The following is a 23,437-nucleotide window of genomic DNA, read 5'->3' on the forward strand; positions in this document are numbered from 1 at the left end:
AGTTAGAAAGGGAAGCCGGCAGGAATCGGGTTTTATGGAACTCCTGCCCCTGACTGGTATGCTACAATTTGTAGAAAAAAAGTACAATATAATGAGAAAACATTTCTGCTCCCCACAGACATACTCCGGCCTCTTCTGCGTGGTGGTCAACCCGTACAAGAAGCTGCCCATCTACACGGAGAAGATCATGGAGAGGTATAAGGGCATCAAACGACACGAAGTGCCACCCCACGTTTTCGCCATCACAGACACAGCTTATCGTTCTATGCTGCAAGGTTTGTGTTCACAATAATTATCATTGATTTATATATTTATGGGCTACTGATACAATGTTTGGTATCAAAAACAAAGATGTAAAACTTAAATGATCATTCTATTAGTGCGATCTTCGTATTTCAGTCCGTGAATTAGCAGTAGCATTAAGGAATTCTTTAACTGGGTGATCGACATTTAATTTTTAGATCTTATCGCACGTTTTCAACTTATCTATGACTTGTCTTTTGAAGGACGAAGGTTTATCAAGATATTCATTTGTATGAAAATAGATTGATGATGTAATTTGTTCCTTATTAATATGTAAGGTTAGGTTGGCAATTGGCTCAGTTAATCAGTGCTTCTTGTTCAATGTCATATTAATTTCAAGATTAAAGATAGTGGTCATAGCTATCATCAAAAATGTATATTGTGCTGCGTTTTAATTCTCTTAATATTAACATCAAATTAATTATTCTGGTTAATAAATTAATTATTGCAATGTTTGAAAACGGAGTATTTATTGAGATCTTTCATGTCAATAATTTTATAATATGACACAGTACTGTGCCACCAGATATAAAATACTTTTCCAATTAAATACTTTTATTTTGAATTAATAATCCAATTATTGGTATTTAAAAGAAGTCGCTTGACTAATCAATCGCTGGCCAATAAAATTTCTCCATCATAACCTTCAAAATGTTCCAAAGATATACGACGGAAAAAAACAAAAGGCAATGTACTAATTACAAAGTCACGCAATAAGTCATTGTAGTATCGGTTCGTTGGGCCATTAGTGAACAATTAGACAAACGACCCGGTTTTAAACTGGTCGCTTATCTTTTACCTCTAGTGCTGTTCGCTCCATACTCGAGCTGGTTTCGACGTCGACGTCTTTGTGCAATTAATAAGAAATATATTGGATCAACATGTAACATTTCGTTTGAGTATTTTGTACTTACGCCTTTCTTGTTATTACTTATGTAGTGTTGTTAGTTATATGTAGAACTTTATATTTCATAGAGGAAATAACTGGATTATCTTCGTTACTTTGTTCTGATTCCATTCCAATGAGGTGTCGATATAACCAGTATTTTTATTTTACAAATAAGGCTTAATTGGGTTTAGTATTTTGATTTCACATTGGCTACTCGTCTGTCGTCATTGAGTTAACTTTAACCCTCCCTATGGGATTCAAACTCAGGCAATTCAATTTTCCAAATAAAACGAAGTTTTGACACGGAAAACTAATCCAAAAACGATGTTATCCAAATATTATGTATATGCACTCTGGGCAAGAATAATAAATTTTGAAATAGAAAATGATACTCGGAAAAGTAACTATTGAAAATTCGCAAAGATAATCGAAAATAGTTGCGTACCTCAAAAGGAACCTTTATAGGATCACTATCGTCCATCTGTATGTTTGTCTATCAAAACCCTCATTCTTAGGGATTGTTGAAATTTATATCAAATCAGGTCTACGCTATCCTTCAGCTGTGAAAAAAATTAGTAAGTTAACGCAGTCAAAAGATATGACCGTATAATCACGTATTTTGCAATTACCAAAGGTAATCAAAACCTACATGGTACGTCCCATTAACCTAAAATCACGACATTTCCCAGGATTCAAGGTCTTACAGCATATGTAAAGAAACAAATGAAAATCGTAAATATGTACTTTTAATAACAAATAAGAGAGTTTTTAAGTTAGTAACTTATGTAGTCTGTAACTTTGTGCGCGATCCTAACTCCCACCTTTTCGGAATTTTATTTTATGAAGACAAAAGTTTTAAAGATTTGAATAAGTATGAAACGAGGATTACAGTTCTATTGTGTAGGATTACAGCTGTAACATCACTAAACAATTTGTTGATAAGGAAACTTGTATAATGAGCTAAGTTGTAATGTTGAAGTCAACGCCCACACCTAAAGGAAATGTTTATGTTGTTAGGCTCGTTTGACTTTACCTTAAATGTTCAAAGGTCAATGGTAATTGAACATTTTTAGGTGACTCTGCGTAGCATAAAGATGTTGTTTTAGTAAGTCGGCCCTTTGTACTTTTTTAGCTTAATGACCATGACGAAAGAATAAGGCCTAGGATTTTCTATAAAAGCGTAATATTGGTCTCCTTTGTTATAGTTCTATATTTCAACTAAAAATAAATATTGTATTTTTGGCAGTAACTTAATTAGTAAATTCATTTATAAATTAATACTATTTCCCTTTTTTTACACTACAAAAATCCTAAGCTTTAATCAGCTCAATTGAAATGTGATGTCACGACAAATCCAAGAACATTTCGGTCACGAGACCGAACATAATAAATATTTTAAAACGTGTAGTAAACAAATTAGGTTTATTTTCTCGCAAAATTTATTAATAACTTTATTGCTTTTACTTCGTAATCTCTTCCGACAACTGTCTTACATTTCATTAATTTATATACATTTTCTTCTGCGTTTCAGACCGCGAAGATCAGTCGATTCTGTGCACTGGTGAATCCGGCGCAGGAAAAACGGAGAACACAAAGAAAGTGATCCAGTACTTAGCATACGTTGCTGCATCGAAACCTAAGGGATCTGGAGCGGTAAGTGAGATTATAGATTCATCTTATATTTATGAAATTAATGACGAAATTTGCACATCTTTTATTTAAAAAGCTGATATTATAAAGTTGTAGGTAGTGATAGTGACATTGATTTTGTGGAAAGACTGAAGTATAGGTTTAAAGTCTTTAAGGTGTGGGATATATTTTAGTCGGTTTGGGTTACAAGTTTGAATTAAAAAGTGTGTTAGATCGTGATTTTATTTTCACAATTTTACTGACTCCTACACGGCAATGTAATGTCGGCCGAGCACAATAATTATTTCACATTACGCTATTTGTACAATTTAAGTTCAGAATAATTATAATTTGTATGTTTTTTATTATTGGGCTGGCATAGTCTCCTAAAAGACTCAAAGCCTCTAAACAAATAAAAGAATTTGACTTTCTTATAGATGTTTGCATAAACAGAATATCTTAGGCGATTTTTTATATCTTGTAATTTTTAATAAGTGTATATTTTTTCTTATATGACTTTTTCTCGTAAAGCGTTCACACGGTTATTGGTTCGACTATCGAACTCGGGTAAGAATGTAATTGAAATGTATTGGGGCTAGTTTATATGAGTGATTAAGTTAAAGTATTTGACGTAATTTGCTAGATTATATTACATTTTGAAGGAAGTATTAATGCGTAAAAAAGTGTATTGCTAAAATCTACTTAAAATATACTGAATCCAGATTTTAAGTTTATCTATCACGTCTAACTTCAGTGTTATATACATTTTTAGATAACACAGTAAATGTGCACTCTTATATTGAAATCTTTCAAAATTCTTTCTCTTATTACTTAGGAACATCATAAATGTAAATTCGTGTTCAATATTTTTTATGGTATTTGAGGAATTGTGTGATGAAGTAAATTGTTATTTTCCAGTTATTTGTAGAGCATTTTCAATGATCTTTATGGTTTGTACGCTAGATAATATTTATAGATGATATACACTTGCACACCTGCATGTAATGGAGGTGCCATGTTATTATGTACAGCACAATGGATTTTGTATGTTGCCAGAGTAAAAAATGAATCCGCCGTGTTTTTGTGAAACATGCTAATGAACTTAAGTGCTGTTGTCTTTTTAAATGATTTCCTCTTTTAGAAGTTGCGTATGCTCATTTGACTTAATTATAACATCACATGCTTATTAATATTTGATTGTTTGCACTCTGAATATTAAATTTTCTCTGGCAACAAACGCTTTCTGTCTCTATTTATCTTTTACGACACTCATGTATATTTTTTATTTTTCCTCCGCACCGTGATCGTGACAACAGGGGCCGACACCACAATTGATAATTGTAAGTCAAGTACAAAAAAAATAATCCATTGGCTGATATTGCTAATCACTTGTAATGCATAAAGGAGTCCGTTCAAATAGCTTGTGGTAAAATATCCTTTTTATAAATGTCTTTAAATCTTAAAACGTCATAATATTTTTCAGTATTTTCCTTGCGTTTATTATGTTAATGAACAAAAAATAAATTAGGAATATTAAAAATAAGTTAATTTTATACCAATAATATTGATGACCAGTACATTAAATCAGTCAAGTGTGTGTATTAAATTCGTTCAGTTTCAGTATTCTATAAGGATAATTTACCGTAGGTAGATTGAATAATGACCGCTTTAAAATTGAATTTGTCCTTACATGGCATTATTGACGAAATTTGCTTGATGCATGTTCGCATGACCAATAATGGAAAGGGTGTTTTAACGAGGTTTATGTTATTTAAATGGCGTATTCATATTTCTTATTATAACTGGTTTGTGTGTATATACTTTCTTACAAATAAAATTGTGTATTGTCAGGTATGTATAACGCATGACATCACTCACCCGAGCGCATCGTCGTTATTGGCCTTTTTACTTTTTAATTAATTTGTATAGTCATTTTTAATGTAAATCTAATCATGACCGTATCTTTATGGCATTTTTTATTCCGTTTTCGTAATCTGTTTATTTTAGAACTAAGTATGCAATTCTTGCTAAAAATATGTCAGTTCTATATAAAAAAGTGATATAAACATCCATAATATAATTTATACTGAACTGATAAGATAGCATTATCAATAATAACATATACTTAACCGAACACTGGTGTGTGTTACATTTTGAGATTTCTCCGCATGAATCATCCGCTTTTAAATTAAACATACTATCACGATTTCATATTAAATCACGCACTATACACTTATTTTCCTCGCTTAAATTAAATAGAATTATTTAGTCATAGTGTGTTGATGAATTATTTGATGTTTGTCGTCGTCTTATTATTCCGTAAGTGTTTGGGAGGCTCAATATGGTGTACGAGGAAGGTTCACTTGACCGAAGTTCATTCGGCAGTCATTGTATATCACTGCAGTATCGGTATATACAAACTATCTCGCAAACAGGATATAGATACATGCAGAAAATATTGACGAAACCGCATTAAAATTATCATAATCGCCGACTTTACGTTCCTTATACAAAGTCCAACATTTATTAGTCCTTATTTTGTCGGGTTTGAAAATATAATCATGTCCATCAATTTATCCTACATTAATTGAGATTACAGAATGTATGTTCTTAACTAAGTAACTTATTGATGATGGTATACTACAGATACTTAAAGTTATATATATACTTCGATTCAATTCCTTCATTCGTATCTTGTATTTGTAGGATATTGTCTACTAAATGTACTAACGCTTGCCATACATGTATGTTCATTAACATTAACAATTCATTTACACGCCGCTATCTACCTTGTAGACAAATGGACCTACATTCGAGGTAACTAATATAGTGATCATTTTTCATGTTAGTAAATGAACAATATCTGAAGCTTAGTCTGCACCGTATTTAATTGCATCTTATATTATTCATATTAACTTTGTCGGGTCAATTTTATTATCACGAATGATTAATTATTTTGAATTTGGAATTAAAATGTCTGTGCTTGGATATGACGCGGAAAAGGGTTTTGTGGTCGTTACAGCAGTTAAAATATATTGTAAACTATTGCGGATTTACTTTCATGAATTACAGTTCATTGTTACTTTGGAGTGACGGTGTTATTCTTAACATCATACATACATCATGCTACGCATTGTTGATAAATGTCCTTTTGGCTAGTAGTATCTCTTGCATTGGTTATTCACACAGGATAATGAAATGCAGTTGCTACTAGTCAAGCATTATCTGCTTATGATAATTTGCTAAACCTTCATAAAAAATATATAATACTTCGAGTAAATTTTCAGTGTGAAAGTGATTTAACCACTAATTGGTACTTGTTTTTATAGGGAGAACTTGAACAGCAGTTGCTGCAAGCTAATCCCATTCTAGAGGCATTTGGAAACGCCAAGACCGTCAAAAACGACAATTCTTCTAGATTTGTGAGTATGCGATTATCTAAATCACTATTTTAATTGTTCTGATAATATTATATTTTGTATATATTTCATAACGAGATGCACGTTTTCAGGGTAAATTCATCAGAATAAACTTCGACGCGTCAGGCTACATCGCCGGTGCGAATATCGAAACGTATTTGTTAGAGAAATCGAGAGCAATTAGACAGGCAAAAGACGAAAGGACATTCCACATTTTCTATCAGCTTCTGGCTGGTGCAACAGCGCAACAGAAGGCCGAGTACATACTAGAAGACCCGAAGAGTTACCCCTTCTTGTCAAATGCAGCGTTGCCGGTACCCGGGATCGATGATGCCGCAGAATTTCAAGCCACCATGAAATCCATGAACATTATGGGCATGAATACCGAAGACTTCAACTCGATATTCAGAATAGTTTCGGCTGTACTTTTGTTTGGCTCCATGCAGTTCAAGCAGGAAAGAAACTCGGATCAGGCTACTCTGCCCGACAACACCGTGGCGCAGAAAATAGCACATCTACTTGGTACGTTTGCTTGATTAGGGTTTTATTGCAATTATCTTTTTACGTATCACTTACCTTATGTTTACTTTGTTACAGGTCTTTCTGTTACGGAAATGACAAAGGCTTTCCTCAAGCCAAGAATAAAAGTAGGCCGTGATTTCGTAACAAAGGCTCAAACTAAAGAGCAGGTTGAGTTCTCAGTGGAGGCCATCGGTAAGGCTTGTTACGAGCGCTTATTCAGATGGCTGGTCAACAGAATCAACAGATCCCTGGACAGGACTAAGAGGCAGGGTGCGTCCTTCATCGGCATCCTCGATATGGCTGGTTTCGAAATTTTCGATTTGAACTCTTTTGAGCAACTCTGCATCAACTACACGAACGAGAAGCTGCAGCAACTCTTCAATCACACTATGTTCATCTTGGAACAGGAAGAGTACCAACGCGAAGGAATCGAATGGAAGTTCATTGATTTTGGATTAGATCTGCAGCCAACTATCGATCTTATCGATAAACCTATGGGCATCATGGCTCTCTTGGATGAGGAATGTTGGTTCCCCAAAGCAACCGATAAGACTTTCGTTGAAAAGCTAGTGTCGGCTCACTCCGTCCATCCGAAGTTCATGAAGACCGATTTCCGTGGTGTTGCTGACTTTGCTATAATCCATTATGCGGGCAAAGTAGATTATTCTGCAGCACAGTGGCTTATGAAGAACATGGACCCACTCAACGAGAACGTGGTTTCTCTTCTCCAAAACTCCCAGGACGGTTTCGTTTGTCACATCTGGAAGGACGCCGAGATAGTCGGCATGGCGCAACAGGCGATGACTGACACGCAATTCGGCGCAAGAACACGCAAGGGAATGTTCAGAACTGTGTCTCAGCTGTACAAGGAACAGCTTACGAAACTCATGGCGACGTTGAGAAACACAAACCCGAATTTCGTCAGATGTATTATTCCCAACCACGAGAAGAAAGCCGGCAAGATTGAGGCACCTCTAGTTCTGGATCAGTTGCGTTGCAATGGTGTACTCGAGGGTATCAGGATCTGCAGACAAGGTTTCCCTAACAGAATACCGTTCCAAGAATTCAGGCAACGGTATGAACTGTTAACACCGAACATCATTCCGAAGGGCTTCATGGACGGTAAGAAGGCGTGCGAACAGATGATCGAGGCTTTAGAACTTGACCACAATCTGTACCGCGTCGGACAGTCCAAAATCTTCTTCAGGGCCGGAGTGTTGGCTCATCTTGAAGAGGAACGCGATTACAAGATTACTGACTTGATAGTGAACTTCCAAGCCTTCTGCCGAGGTTACCTCGCCAGGAGGAACTACCAAAAGAGATTGCAGCAGTTGAATGCCATCAGAATCATCCAGAGGAATTGTGCTGCCTACCTGAAATTGAGAAATTGGCAATGGTGGAGATTGTACATCAAGGTAAGGATTATGTAGTATTTATAAAGAGCTATTGTTCATTAGGATGTTTTCCTTAAAGCTATCGCTATCACCGGGCCATATGGTCCAATGTTTATAATATTGCTATTGAAAACACAATGTACTTTCATTATTGCGAATAGTTAACTCAGAATTTCATAATAAACTCTGATTGTTATGGATTGTTATAGAAACATGCAATTCTTCATATATATAGTTATAAATCACACATGCACGAACTTAGCGGTTTTTCAGTAATTAATTAATTTAAATAACTACAGGTGAAACCTCTGCTAGAAGTGACAAAGCAAGAAGAGAAGTTGACGCAAAAAGAAGACGAACTGAGGCAGATTCGTGACCGTCTCGAGACGCAGTTGAAGCGGTGCCAGGAGTACGAGCAGAAGTTCCAACAGGCGAGCGCTGAGAAGACGCAGCTGGCTGAACAGTTACAGGTAATTATTAATTTGTCATAACTTTTATGTAATGTTTGCCTTCTTCCTACGTTGAGAAGCACAAAAGTTCGAAAGCGTTCTATTCTTGCATCGAAGCATACATTTCTATGGTACTTGGATCATAATATATTTCGCATATATTTATATATTAATATTTGATGCTTGCGTTGCGTGTTTGCGTTTGCGTAATGCGTTTTATTGAAATGGTAGTTGACCTAACATGAAATAATAATGTTTCTACATATCTTACATTTGTATATGTTGTACAGGCTGAACTAGAATTATGCGCGGAGGCTGAGGAGAGCCGCGCTCGCGCCGCCGCTCGCAAACAGGAGCTGGAGGAACTGCTGCACGACCTTGAGGGTCGCATCGAAGAGGAGGAGGAACGGTGCAATGCGCTCCAGCAGGAAAAGAAGCGGCTGCAGCTTAATATCCAGGTATGAGGATATTATTATTCAAATCCTTGTTCAATAGTTGTGTAAGAATGATATAGGTGGTGTTGTTACTAGTGATTTGATATTATATATTTTGATCTGGCCATATAAAAATAAAAAAATGTACTTGTTTTCCAAATATTATTATCTTTCTTTTTAGCAGAAAAACGCATTCAATTAACAAATAAAACAATGAAATGCAATAGAGTTAGTTTAAAATATAAACTAGTTATACACACTGGCAGAGCGGTTGCGGTGTGACCTCGATATCTCCTAACCTCCGTAAGGTAGTTTAAAATTACGCGACATACGAAGTAACAGAAAACGAAATGAAGCAATTATGGCTTAGGTCTTGCGGCTAGCGTGCTAATTGTAATACTGTTGGGAACATTTTATTAATAAAGGGAATCGAAAGATTGTTAGTTGTTAATTGCAAATTTTTAATATTGTCTTTAACTATCACAGGACTTGGAAGAACAGCTGGAAGAAGAAGAGGCGGCTAGACAGAAATTGCAGCTCGAGCGAGTGCAATGTGACGCTAAAATTAAGAAGCTCGAAGAAGATTTGGCCCTTAGTGACGACACCAACCAGAAACTAGTCAAAGAAAAGAAGGTATTTACTATATTATTACAAATGAATCGTAAATTATTTAATCATTTCATTTTTTGTTCATTGGAGCTTGTACTCAATTTAAATTCTCGCTTTTTAGATTCTGGAAGAAAGGGCCAACGACTTGTCTCAAGCCTTAGCAGAGGAGGAAGAGAAAGCCAAGCACTTGAGCAAATTAAAGGCCAAACAAGAATCTGCTATTGCCGAATTAGAAGAGAAACTTCTTAAGGTACTGTGTTGTGAATATTTTTTTTATTTCTTTGGAATATTAGTTTGCAATGTTAACTATTATAATTTTAAAACATTCTTGATATTATGGTTATTCCTTATATTGAAACACTAATTACAGATAAAAGATAAGGGTAATGCTAATATTCATTAGTTGGATAGGTACTATAAGAAGTTAATCATATTTTCACACACACAGGACCACCAAATGCGTCAAGAGTCAGACCGCGCCAAGCGCAAGTTGGAAAGCGAGTTACAGGACGCTCGTGACCAGCTCGCCGAGCGACGCGCTCAAGTGGAAGAGCTGCAGTCTGTAGTCGGCAAGCGGGAGGAGGAGCTCGCCGCCGCGCTCGCGCGCGCTGACGAGGAGAGTGCGCAGAGAGCCATCGCGCAGAAGGCGGCGCGCGAGGCGCACTCCGCGCTCGCCGACGCGCACGACGACCTCGAGGCCGAGCGCGCCGCTCGCACCAAGGCGGAGAAGCTGCGCCGCGATCTCAACGAGGAGCTCGAGGCACTCAAGAGCGAGCTGCTGGACTCGCTCGACACTACTGCTGGTAAAATATCTCTTGTTACACTGGCTCTTGCATTTTTGTTGGTATCAAATAATTGTTGGCACAATAACATGGTGTGACATGGCAAAATAACTATCGAAGTAATTATTTAGTAAGTAGTGTTTTACGTTAATACGTTTTTATACAACTATACACAACGAGCAAAAAGTTCGTCTTTTCTCTTGAATCTTGATCCGCACAAATTATGCGAGACAATTTTTGATATTTTTTTTTTATTATTTATACAGCACAACAGGAACTGAGATCGAAACGCGAGCAAGAAGTAGCGGTATTGAAGCGTAGCCTGGAGGAAGAGGCGGCGTCGCACGAGGCTACGCTCGCTGAACAAAGGCACAAACACTCGCAGGAGCTGCAGCAGCTCAACGAACAGCACGAACAACTCAAAAAGGCTAAAACCGGTGAGTTGCGTTAATTTTCTATAAACATAATGAAACTCAAGATCTCTTAAAATGAAAAATTAAACGGCACTGGCTGAAGTAATTTTGACAATTTCAAAATTTTTCTTAATTCAAAATCGCGCCTCCGCGTAGTAACGTCAAAAATTTGGTAACCATTCTACAAACCGTTTGTGGTGTTATTTTACTCAATTTAAATCAAAGCGAAATCTTGTTTATAGTTTGTTATGTGTATACAATGGCGGGCATGAAAGAGCGTAGGCAGAAAAATGTTAAATTTGGTTTGTCAAAAGACGATAACTTTGAAGTGGAGAGTGTGGTATTTCCACGTGAAGAGGGCAACTCCTTTAACTCGGCAAGGGATTATTGGCAACATATGTGTAAAAACGGACACTCTCCGGAAAAGAAAAACGATGTTTCTATGATGGGTAAATGTTTTGGCCTATTCCAGTGAATAAAAATATGCCATTGAATTTAGGAGTGAATTATAGTAATCTTAAAAATATATTTTTCGTAAATATGTACATTCTGTAATTATGTATGCTTCAGAATAGGAACACAATGATTTTACAATAAAAATACTGCTACTCGTGAAACTATAGCTTAAAATAACATTATTGTCCAGCTCTGGAGAAGGCCAAGCAAGCTTTGGAGGCTGAGAACGCGGACCTGGCCACCGAACTCAAGACCGCCAGCGCCGCGCGCGCCGACGGAGAGCGTCGCCGCAAGCAGGCCGAGGCGCAGCTCGCCGAACTCGCCGCCAAGCTGCAGGAGGTCGAGAGGGCCAGGTGCGCCACACTGCTTATAACTACTTGGCTTTATACACACGCCATGTGAACTAGTTAATGGAGTGGCATCCAGTTACAAAATCGATTGAGGAAATGATTACCCTTACCAGTTAACACAACTATGCCAGGCAATACGAAACGTGAACGAAGACAATATCGCGGAGAAGATCATCTACAGTTGAAAAAACAAACTTTGTTTAGCAATACTGCTATTATTCATAGCTTACTTTCGAAGTTATTCCTTGTACTAACCAATAAATGTTGTAGATCTGAGGTGGCGGAGAAGTGCGTGCGGTTGCAGAGCGAGGCGGAGCAGGCGGCGGCGCAGCTGGAGCAGGCCGAGCTGAAGGCGTCCGCCGCCGGCAAGCAGGCCGCCACCATCGGCGCGCAGCTCGCCGAGGCACAGGTACTACACACATTTATATTCACTCAATAAAAGTCGCTAATCTAGTATATCCTAGAAACTTCCGAAGGCTTGGTGTCATTAAATGACCCTAAGTGACACACAAGATATTGGTTTACATCATAACATTGCAATTGAAGAATTAATAAAAAAAAGTTTCAGAAAAAAAATCTAAAAAATTTAGGACTTTGAACTGCTGAGATATGCTTACTATTTATTTTACTTTCAGACTTTACTGGAGGAAGAGACGAAACAAAAGCTGTCGCTTCAAACGAAATTGCGAAACATCGAACAAGAACTGGAACAGGCGAGAGACCAGCTCGAGGAGGAAGAGGAGGCCAAGAAGAACCTCGAAAAACAGGTACTGTTGATATTTGAAATGTTTCATAGCCAAACATTGCTGCAGAATCAATAGTGTGCATCAGTGAACATTGGACTCGATCATATTGCATATTGAAAAAAATTACAAAAGTAATTTGGACTTTAAAACTCGCAATTTCAATAATAATAACTGAAGCTCTAAACATAGAGACTTTTTAGAAGGATCAAAATTACTAACACGTATATTTTTGTCTAGGTCGCTGCTCTCACGCAACAAGTCATAGACGCAAAGAAAAAGGCAGAAGAGGAGGCTGAAAATGCCGCCGCCCTGGAGGAACAACGGAAGAAACTCAGCAAAGATGTGGAGGCGCTGCACCGACAGATCGACGAGTTGCAGCAGGCGAACGACAAGCTCGACAAGAGTGAGTTCTATTGTGCAGGGTATAAGTATGGGTATTAAATGGCAAACTGTAGTTTGTAACATTTGAAGTTCCAAGGCCGGTCTGGCTTACCGTTGAATGGAAATGTTGGCCTACAAGAATATTATAAGTTTATTTTAAATTTATAATTTTCTTCTATACTTCCAACAATATTTTTAATTTATGGGTATTTTATTGGGTTAACCATATCAAGACCTAAGTAACGTTTAATTTAATATCATAGGTAAAAAGAAAGTGCAGGCGGAGTTGGAGGACACGAACATCGATCTGGAAGCGCAACGTGCCAAAGTTATGGAGCTCGAGAAAAAACAAAAGAGCTTCGACAAGGTGAGAATTATTTAAGAAATAAGGTATAAGATTATATCGTTTACCTTCAATCCATCTGTTTTTTACCTTTAATGTTTTATTGCCATCTAATGTTCTCAACATACCTAATTATTATTATCACGCATTTGCAACTCTGCAATACATATTTCTTATTAGATTTAAATATCATATTTAAGTCACTCGTGTGTACAGGTGGTTGCGGAAGAGAGAGCCGTCGCGGAACGATACGCGGCCGAACGCGATCAGGCCGAGCGGGAGGCGCGCGAGAAGGAGACCCGCGTGCTCTCGCTCACCAGGGAACTCGACGATGCCGCTGAAAAGGTAACACTAATAATCAACTACTATTACTATTTGTCTCATAAAATATATATTAATTTTAAAAATCTATATTTCTTTTTTGGAACTGTAATGTTCGTAGCCGAACTATTTCAAAACTACATATTAATTTTCTCGTGCCCATTTTCTATAATATAGAAAACATGATACACGTTTTTAAAGGAACAAAACTTACGTAAAATTCTACGACTATATATTTAAAATATTTGGATATCAACAGATCGAAGAACTGGAGCGCAGCAAGCGTCTCCTGCAGTCCGAGTTGGACGAGCTGGCCAACACGCAAGGCACGGCGGACAAAAACGTGCACGAGCTAGAGAAAGCGAAGCGCGCGTTGGAGTCTCAGCTGGCCGAGCTGAAGGCGCAGAATGAGGAGATCGAGGACGACTTGCAGCTCACCGAGGACGCGAAGCTGCGGCTCGAGGTCAACATGCAGGCCATGCGCGCGCAGTTCGAGCGGGACTTGCAGGTCAGTTTGTGTTTAGTTTAATATAAGTATGTCAGTATGTAGTAAAATGATAGTTTACTTAGTTAAAAAACATATATTTTATCGTGGTAACATTAGCTTTATAATGACCACAAATTTGTTTATTATTTCGTAATAAAATAAGAAAACTTACAGGTAGGTGTTATCCTTACACGAAAAATAAATTATATTCTTTTAAGTTTCTTAGTTTGCAAAAGTATTTCATGTCCAAATACATTTTTGTAGGCTAAAGAGGAGCAAGGCGAGGAAAAACGGCGCGGCATCGTGAAGCAGCTGCGAGACCTCGAGTCGGAGCTGGAGGAGGAGCGCAAGCAGCGCGCCGCCGCGCTCGCGCAGAGGAAGAAGCTCGAGGCTGACCTGAAGGACTCTGAGCAGGCGTTGCATCTCGCCAACAAGGTATAGTATACTATTTATATTTCTAGGTACACAAGATTTTTTTACCTGTACCTACTTAATTTTTTTCTGGTATATAACGGAAGTCGTAGCTGATGATATGATATTACGGACTTGCTTACTTTTACCTAATATATGATGAGTGAAATATTTTGACGGTAAATAGTTGTGTTAGTAAAATAAGTGGTAGGATTTTTATATTCTCCTTTTTTGTCCTAAAAAAAAATAGAAGCATAGTAATGATTTATTGTATGGTTATATATGTTATGCTTTAGGTGAAGGAAGACGCGGCGAAGCAGGTAAAGAAGTTGCAACAGCAGTTGAAGGAGGCGGCGCGCGAGGCAGAGGAGGCGCGCGCCGGGCGTGAAGAGGCTGCGGCGGGTGCGCGCGACGCCGAGCGGCGCGTCAAGGCGCTCGAGGCCGAGGCGCTGCAGCACGCCGAGGAGCTCGCCGCCGCCGACCGCGCGCGCCGCCAGGCCGAGGCCGAGCGCGACGACCTGCTCGACGAACTCAACAACTCCGCATCCAAGGTAAACACACATGCACTACGCACACACATACACAACTCACAAAGCGAAATCAACGAACGAAATAACACAAACACAAATTGCCTACTATTTAAATTACTGTACCGCAATCTAAATTTGTGTTCGCTTGATTGTAGGGAACGCTCCTGGTTGACGAAAAGAAACGTCTCGAGGCGAGGATAGCGGCTCTTGAAGAGGACCTCGACGAGGAACAATCGAACAACGAAATACTTAACGATAGACTTAGAAAGGCACAGGTGAGTTATAATTCCTGGTACCCATACATTGCGAAAAATGAAAACTACCAGTGATGTGTTATTATAATATATTGCCCCATGCTGTTCACGGATCTTCTCTTCTATTGGGAGATTACTCCTGTTCTACTTTTTTGTGGCCTTTATTTATATTAAAAATTTATTCAATCCATAACCATTTGTTTAATTTCTATGTTTAGAACCAAATCGACCAGCTCACCATGGAGTTGGGCACCGAGAAATCCGCCACGCAGAAGCTGGAGAGCGGCAAGCTTGTGCTCGAGAGACAGAACAAGGAACTGAAGGCCAAGCTCGCTGAACTGGAGACGGCGGCACGCACCAAGACCAAGGTAAGAGCAGCAGTTGGATCGTACAATTATCTCCAAATGTTTTGTTTTGTAGTAAGCTCCTACTTAATATTTGGCTTGAACCGGAATTTATATTCACGTCATAGATATTTTCCTCGCAGTCGGATTTCAAATATTTCGTTTTTACCTAATAGTTTTAACATTTTATTATAATCGGTATAGAAAAAGGATTCGTAGAAAATTCCAGCTCAATGTTATTTCTAAGTTGGTAACGCCATACGGAAAACGTAGATATTTTATTAAAAATAACTGCACAGATAACTTTATACTATATCAGGAACACAAATTATAATATTAGTTTATGCAATCCTATTTCAGAGCGTGATCACATCTCTGGAGCTGAAGGTGGCCAACTTAGAGGAGCAGTTAGAGGCAGAGTCGCGAGAACGACTGGCGCAGCAGAAGGCGTCGCGCAAACTCGACAAAAAGATGAAGGAGTTGGCGCTACAGCTCGACGAGGAGCGCCGCCACGCCGACCAGTACAAGGAGCAGATAGAAAAGGTATGTGGATATTTATAGAAACTGCCGTGTACAAGTTGAGACTATCAACATTTGATAAATTGGATAATTGTAAAACACAAGTATTTATGTGGATTGCAATTTGCAACACCCTAATTGGTGAACTGGGGAATCAACTGAACAGCCTCACAGCTTGAATTAATGTTTCTAGATTTAACTAGATCGACAAGCTAATTTCGTAACTTTAGATTTGCTTTCGTCGCTCCATCACAAATATTGTATTCTTTGTTAGATGGCACGCATGTTTACCCATTATAACATCGATTTATGGGCATAATACAATGATTATAATATTATTGTACAGATGAACGTGCGTGTAAAGGCGCTGAAGCGTCAGCTGGACGAGGCTGAGGAGGAGGTGCAGCGCGAGAAGGTGAACAAGCGCAAGGCGCAGCGCGAGCTCGAGGACCTGCTCGAGACGCACGAGACGCTCGCGCGCGAGTGCAACAACCTGCGCAACAAGCTGCGGTCAGTAACAATACATCACGACTTTATCCCCCAAGGGGCAGGCAGAGGTGCAAATTGGAAACACACTTTTGCCGTGTGTTATTTGTCCCATGATGTGATAAAGGGCGAGCTTATCCCTATATTGGGCCAGACTCTACCCTAATATTAGGATGAAATACTCACTATCGGTTTGCGCGATCCGAGATTCGAATCTGGTACTTTAAAGCGAAAGTCGTACCGCCCACGAAATACAACTACATCATGGCAGTGATATATTAAATGTACAAATTTATTTCGACACTATTCATGAATTAGAGTCTGTTTACATTGAGCACACGATCGTATGGGTTGAAAATATTTGGTTTAACTATAATTTTGTTTACAAGTATTTATAAATATCCAATTCTTTTAGATTTCATTTTCTTTTTGTATAATTTTTACGCTTCTTTTACCGTCGATTGTGTGGATTATTTATTGTTTCTACGAATCATTTTGATAGTATTTGAAGTGTAAAATAATGACTATACAAAATTTTCAGTGTCCTTATGCACAAATTATATTACGTATACGCACAGTTTCATATGACATAAGCGCACTAGTCATGTAAAATACCACACATAATCACAGTAATCATCGATACTTTTTATCGACTTTTATCCGCACAATATTGGGAGACAGGGGCGATCTAACAACAAAATGCTTATAAATATTGGTGCATGTCCACTAGGCCGTCGTTCTCTGACGACATCAGTGAATTGAGCGAGTGACAGACGCAAGTGCAGGCGAGGAGGTAAATTTTACTAAGGACGAGTGTGTTTCGTGTTCTGGTAACTGTCGATAAATTCTTAGATGAAATGATATAAATACAAATGCAAATACAAAATATTATTGAGTTCTTGTGATCTGAAAACAATCTAGAGTTAAATTTTATCATTAGCATTATGTTTCATCTAAGTATTTTTGTACGAATGGATTTGGAAACATCGCGCTGCTTAATATGTCATCATTATGATCTTTTTTATTAATAATAAACATCATTGCCGATTCATATATAAATATATATATATATATATATATATATATATATATATATATATATAATAAAGTAACATTGAAATCAAAAGCATATTTCTGTTCAAGCTTTCTCTATATCGAACTTTATCAAAACCGGTTTAATTATTTAACCGTGAAAACATAACGGATAGTACGAGTTACTTTTGCATTCATTAATTTACAAAGAGTATTCGATTATTCTAAACTGTTTTGATTGTGACGTTATTGCAGTTTTTGATGGATTGTTTTCGTCTGTGTTGTCGATTTGTGGTTTCATATTTTATAGTGAACATCAAGTGTGATGTTGTAATCATTTCATTTTTTTCCATAGTGAATATATTATTTGAAGATTTACTATCATAACTTAGTTTCACATAATTATTATAATTCATGATGCATTATATATTTTCTTATTTTTTATTCATGGCTTATTTTAATAAAGTGATATTGATAGTTGTTATTCAAAGCTCTTAATCAATCTAATAGTATCTTCATCATATTAACTACTTGATGGATAAAGGAAATCATTATTCCTTTAAAATTAATGAATGTAAGGATGAAAAAGATGCAAATATACTGAAAAGATTGCACTCTAGTAAAAAATATGAATAATGGTTCATCACAATATGGTCAAGAGGGCTGGGGTGTGTTGAATGAAGGGAACTTTGTACATGTGTTTATTTATATTTCTATAAGTCCTGGATCCTGTCTTAAAATTGTAAGGAACTTAATACAAGTCGATTTTGACTACCAGATCAGATGCGATTTACTACAACAACTATAATAATTGTAATCTAAACGATTTTATGTTAAATGTTCGGGATTTAAAGAGTTCATAAAATCTATTTTCTGTTTCTTCTTCAGGGTAAATATTGTATCGGGAATACTTATGTCGGGCTTACTCAATTTGTCATTAATGTTTGTAATATGTTTATTTAGGAAATATAAATTAATTGTATTGATGTGGTGTGTTGTGTGCAGGCGACAAGGCGGCATCGGTCTGTCTGGCGCGTCGTCAACGTCGCGCATGATGCGCACGTCGCTGGCGCAGGGCGGCGGCTCGGGCGACGAGTCCTTCGACGACGTCAACGACACCGCCAACAGCGTTGAATAGCGCCGCCCCACCGCCCCACCGTGACCTCACGCCGACGACACGGCGTCGCTACGGTTGCCAGTTAGACGATTTACAGCTTCACCAGATAGAGCGCGGGTCCGGGAGTTGCGTACAAACAAATTATAAACACTCGTGACGAGTGTGAGTAGTAATTGCTCATTCGTGCGTAAGTTTAATTCGCTGCGCTTGCGCCCGCGCTTTACTGGTTCAATGAGTCTTCTGTCGAGGTAGGGCGTTAAATCTTGGACAACCTTGAAGACCGTTTATAAATATTTAACCTAATCCCGGCTACCTGGCAACCATAGTTTCTACGCTAACGAGAAAAATATTTTTATACGTATTATTAAAACACTCAAAAATATTCCTTATTCTCGGTATATATTATAATGTAGAAATAACGCTGAGTACGCTCTGTAGTCGCTTATCTATAGCTGAAGTGCCCTATTGTTTTATCATCATTAAGAATGTATTTCATCTATTTACTTCTCGAACTTTTTATCGTCTCGCTCGTTCGCATGTTTTTCGTTTTCTTATAAAACATTACTTGTTATTCTTGAAATATTCTTCAAAAAAAATGATGTTATAAAATTAAGTAAGATTAAGTCATCGCTTATACATGTATAGCTTGTTTGTGTAGTACTGATTTTGTATCGATTTTAAAAATTTGAAAGTAATTTAATATTTTAATATTATGTACTTAATTGACAAGTACCGAGTTACAACATGTGACACCTTTAGTAATGTAGAAAATGTATCGAATTTGATCTAAATGCAGTTTGTGAGCTGTAGAGAAGAGAAATATTAAAAAGCTGTGTGTGACTGCATGCGACATCACCGATGTCGTCATTCGCAGTCCGTCAGTTTGTTGTTTACAGGATCAGTAGTACACAATTTTACTGGCCGTCGTTCGTACCATGTTTGTAAAAACGAGTCGTATATATTCAGTAATATAAACTAAGCAATTTGTGAGTTAAAATTTACGCTAAGTATGCATCAGCTTCGCCTTTTCACCCGTTAAATTGTTGTATTATCTACATAGCGATCATTTGATGTTAGTTTTTAAATTTTTGGAGAACTTTTACATGTGCGTAATTGAAATATTATGATTGCACGACAGTTGATATATTGTGCCAATCGAATGAATGAATTTGTTCAACTGCTGCAGTTTGGATGAGGTGGCACAATATTACTTAATTTTAAACATCGCAAAGTCATAATGTTTCATTTACAAGGTACAATAATCGCTGGTGCTCAATTTTCTTGAACAATGCATTTAAACGAACAGTCGAATCTCTGCAAAGCTAATGGAATTGGAGCATTTCCTTATCATCCAGTATTAATTACGGTACATTCCTAACAATCGAGTTTATTTCACGTTCAACCTAGACATAGTCGACGTGAAATGTTTATTTACTCCATTGGGTGATATTTGTATTGAAATTTTAAAAGAGTATTATTTAAAAATAAATGTGTCAAAAATACGCATAACCGTTGAAATTATTGCATTTATAACGCGACTGAGTTAGAAAGACTGTTGTGACAATATTTAAATTCCCGGTATTTCCCCCCCTCCCATTCTGAATTTTGCTAATCGCTGTTATGTTCATGGATGCACCATGATTAGGCACGTTCAGGTGCGTTTGAGTCGTGTGGGAAAAGGAGCAATACAACTGTAATTTATAATCTAACTGAGGTAACCTTTACCTTGTAGGCTTGCAATATTGAATTCCTATCGTACTTAATGCCCTGAGCCAGCGCTGCATGTGTGCGATTTACACATAATGTAAATACAATCAGTGCATGTCACTGAATGCTTAGTTGCCATACAAATTTTTTATAATAGTTGATAAGTAAAAATTTCACTTTCTTGTAGCTTATGTTGATGCGATGTGTCGGCGTGGTTGTTGCTAAATTGAATCTTGTACATTCTGTTCGACTAAACGGCGTTTTCTATAAACCATCCCAATCGCTTTATCAATCCACCGTAAAAATGGACCAATCGGAACAGTTTTTTTTGACATGCTTACAAATGACTTATATTGATTGGTTTATTCTCGCGATCGGAGTGAACATAAAGATTGAGATTGTTTATTGAAAACTGTATGTAGTAAATCCATTCCAAAACTAACGTTTTTACCTTAAAGAAACACATTTGAAAGATGACTAAATTATTTCTTCCACTGCATTTACTTGCCTACGGCATGTACTAGATGTCAGAAATGTTTTCTTGCCGACGATCGCTGTGCCAACATCATGGACGTCACATCTGTACCATGTTTTAAAAAATTCAATTATAATATATTCTACTTTCGATTTCTGTAAACATGTAACATCTGCGCGTATGTAAATACACCACGGACGGTGATTCAATGTAAATTTATTTACAAACAACAGGATAGCATTGATCGTGAAGCCAAGTGGACCGTACGCTCTATACATACATGGCCTGCTATTTTAGACGTTAAGAGTCGTAGTAATAAATTGTGGCCTTAGTTTGTTCTTACTGCAGATTATACGTATAACGGAACGCTCACCTCATGCAAACGGAGGCATAACCGCGTGAATTGATAAAAAATACGATATCTTTGTACGTTTACAAGATTTTTTATGGATATTTATCGAAGTCTACATGACTCGCATCTTTTTTAATTATTATAGTTTTCTTTTCTAAATAATAATATAAAAATTAAATATAAGTAAACCATTAAGCCGTACACATACATATTTTACATGAATATTTTATTTAATTATTAACAATATCGATATAATTGTAAAATTGGCCATAGGTTATAACAAGTTATCAGTTCGAATGCAGAATAAACATTTTTCATAATTTTTATGCACTTTGTTTTATTTGTCTCTGCTTTTAAATATTTTTTTATTAAGGTTCGCATGGCAATGGAAAATCCACCTAGTAAAGGATATTTAGTATAGAACTGCATCTATTCAAATGTACTACAAGTACCTAAATTCTTGAAAAAGAAATATAAAATATGCGGTTTCGTATTTTTGCAACATTTAGGTTGCTTGTTTAGGCCGATTTTTATATCAAAAGTATTTAACGGTCCAAATTTTATATTCCAATCTGTTGCGAGAATAGACCAATAACAAAAGCTAATTCAACTTTATCTGGCATGTTTACAGATAAAGTAATATTATTTTGACATTTAGGTAATTTGTTTTCGGTATTGGTCCGAAGGTATCGATTGAGAATGTCGGAAAGCATCCGATAATTTTATAATTACCTACCTATTATTTGTAAAATTTTGGATGAGCCCTGTCACAGTTGGCTTTGAAATTATGTTTACAAAAACGTGTATTTTTTACAATATACCGACAACCACGCAAGTAGCTCTACTAATTCAAAATTATACAACTTATACCAGTGGCGAACGGTGAAAATTTTCAAAAGGGAATCCGACAAAATATTTTTTTCCACGGTTAACATAATATAATACGCTGTTCACAATAAATTAAAATCAGTAAAATATCATAATACTTATTAATTTCCTTCTAACATAAAAATTACTTATGTCTAGTCTCTAAATTTACAAAATAATCAAATTTTGAACATAGGTACCTAAAAGAGTCCAACAAGAATTAATAACGCACATACACTAATTATACATTCTAAATTATTAAAAATAATTCGCGCCAATGGCTCAACATGAAGCCGCAAATTCTCGGGTTACCCTGAAGTACGCAGACACGCACGCACACATGTTGTTTTACGTCACTTCCAAAAAATTAGACAAAGACACCGCGCTGCGTGTGAAAGAGACAACAATATCGCGAGGGAAGCTATGCGCGGCCGGGTTCCCTTCGAACACTATAAGGCGCGAGCACTGCGCGCGAGTTACGATTTAACGAATTGACATGAACGACGGATATCATTGAAGTATTGATTTAATGTAATAATTATAAGATGACTTGTTTAATATACTATTTTTATTCTAGTTATATTGTTATGTTTTTCTTTTATTGTTTTTAATTAATTTACAAAAGATAACGCGGTAGGAATCGGCTTGTATGGACGCTTCGCCACTGACTTGTGCACATTGACTTCAATCGAAATATAATTTTTTCTTTATCTATACAAAATAAACCCTTCGAAGTTTATTTTAGTGAATAAAACACGATTATTGATAGAGAATAAATGTTCAACGGCAATTCGAGATGTAGAATTTGTTCAATTACTTTTGTGGCTGATTGTGCCTACGCGAATAATTCATCGATAATAATTGTAATAATAATCGATATTAATCATCAATTTTTAACATGACCCAACCTCAAAAATGTTACTTTGAAAGCTATCATAGGGTATATTTCTAAATTATTTTTTTTGACAAGGTGCGGTTCCTACTAATGATTATAAAATAAAGAATACAAAAAAATCTATAAAGGGTAGAGGCAAAGAGCATTATATTGGGGACTTGGGGACAAGTTGAAAAATTGTTCAGACGTAAGCAGTAAATTACAATTCAAAAATCTACCACAATTGACAACATTAAATTTTTTCTATATACTCAAATATTTATATTTTATGAAAGTAGACCTAAAATTATGAGACCCATATTTTTTCTTTTTCAAAACTCAGATATTTTCATTCATGATGTTCACTTTGAATTTTGTTTTATTCTAAAACGACGTAAGCACCAAATGACGTCATATATACAGCTCAAGACGTAATGACCTTTGCTTTGCAGTAAAAAAGAAGTGAAGTGACAGTTTTTTTTTGTTTCTCTCTTTGAAAGTGACAGCTATGACGGACCTATTGTAATCAATGATTAAAGAGT

The 23,437-nt window shown here is 36.8% G+C and overlaps 1 protein-coding gene across 2 annotated transcripts; it reads left to right on the forward strand.

The window, feature by feature from the left end:
* Positions 1-19: 19 nt before the first annotated feature.
* LOC115441521 (myosin heavy chain, non-muscle) lies at positions 20-21,480 on the forward strand. 2 transcript variants are annotated; one of them, XM_037437893.1, is made up of 27 exons: positions 20-275; positions 2,724-2,845; positions 4,138-4,161; positions 6,151-6,243; positions 6,333-6,762; positions 6,838-8,177; positions 8,456-8,626; positions 8,896-9,063; positions 9,526-9,672; positions 9,770-9,898; positions 10,097-10,451; positions 10,697-10,867; positions 11,490-11,652; positions 11,920-12,058; positions 12,285-12,416; positions 12,633-12,798; positions 13,040-13,143; positions 13,336-13,464; positions 13,700-13,948; positions 14,192-14,362; positions 14,635-14,889; positions 15,024-15,143; positions 15,341-15,490; positions 15,827-16,009; positions 16,332-16,495; positions 17,202-17,264; positions 18,509-21,480. In XM_037437893.1, exons 1-26 carry the CDS (start codon positions 35-37, stop codon positions 17,239-17,241), a joined length of 5,556 nt encoding a protein of 1,851 aa, XP_037293790.1. In that variant the 5' UTR covers positions 20-34; the 3' UTR covers positions 17,242-17,264; positions 18,509-21,480. The 2 variants fall into 2 exon arrangements, with proteins under 2 accessions (XP_037293790.1, XP_037293789.1); XM_037437892.1 differs by lacking the exon at positions 17,202-17,264.
* The last annotated feature ends 1,957 nt before the right edge of the window (positions 21,481-23,437 follow it).

Source organism: Manduca sexta, chromosome 12 (genome assembly GCF_014839805.1).
Source record: "Manduca sexta isolate Smith_Timp_Sample1 chromosome 12, JHU_Msex_v1.0, whole genome shotgun sequence".
NCBI classification, from domain to species: domain Eukaryota; kingdom Metazoa; phylum Arthropoda; class Insecta; order Lepidoptera; family Sphingidae; genus Manduca; species Manduca sexta.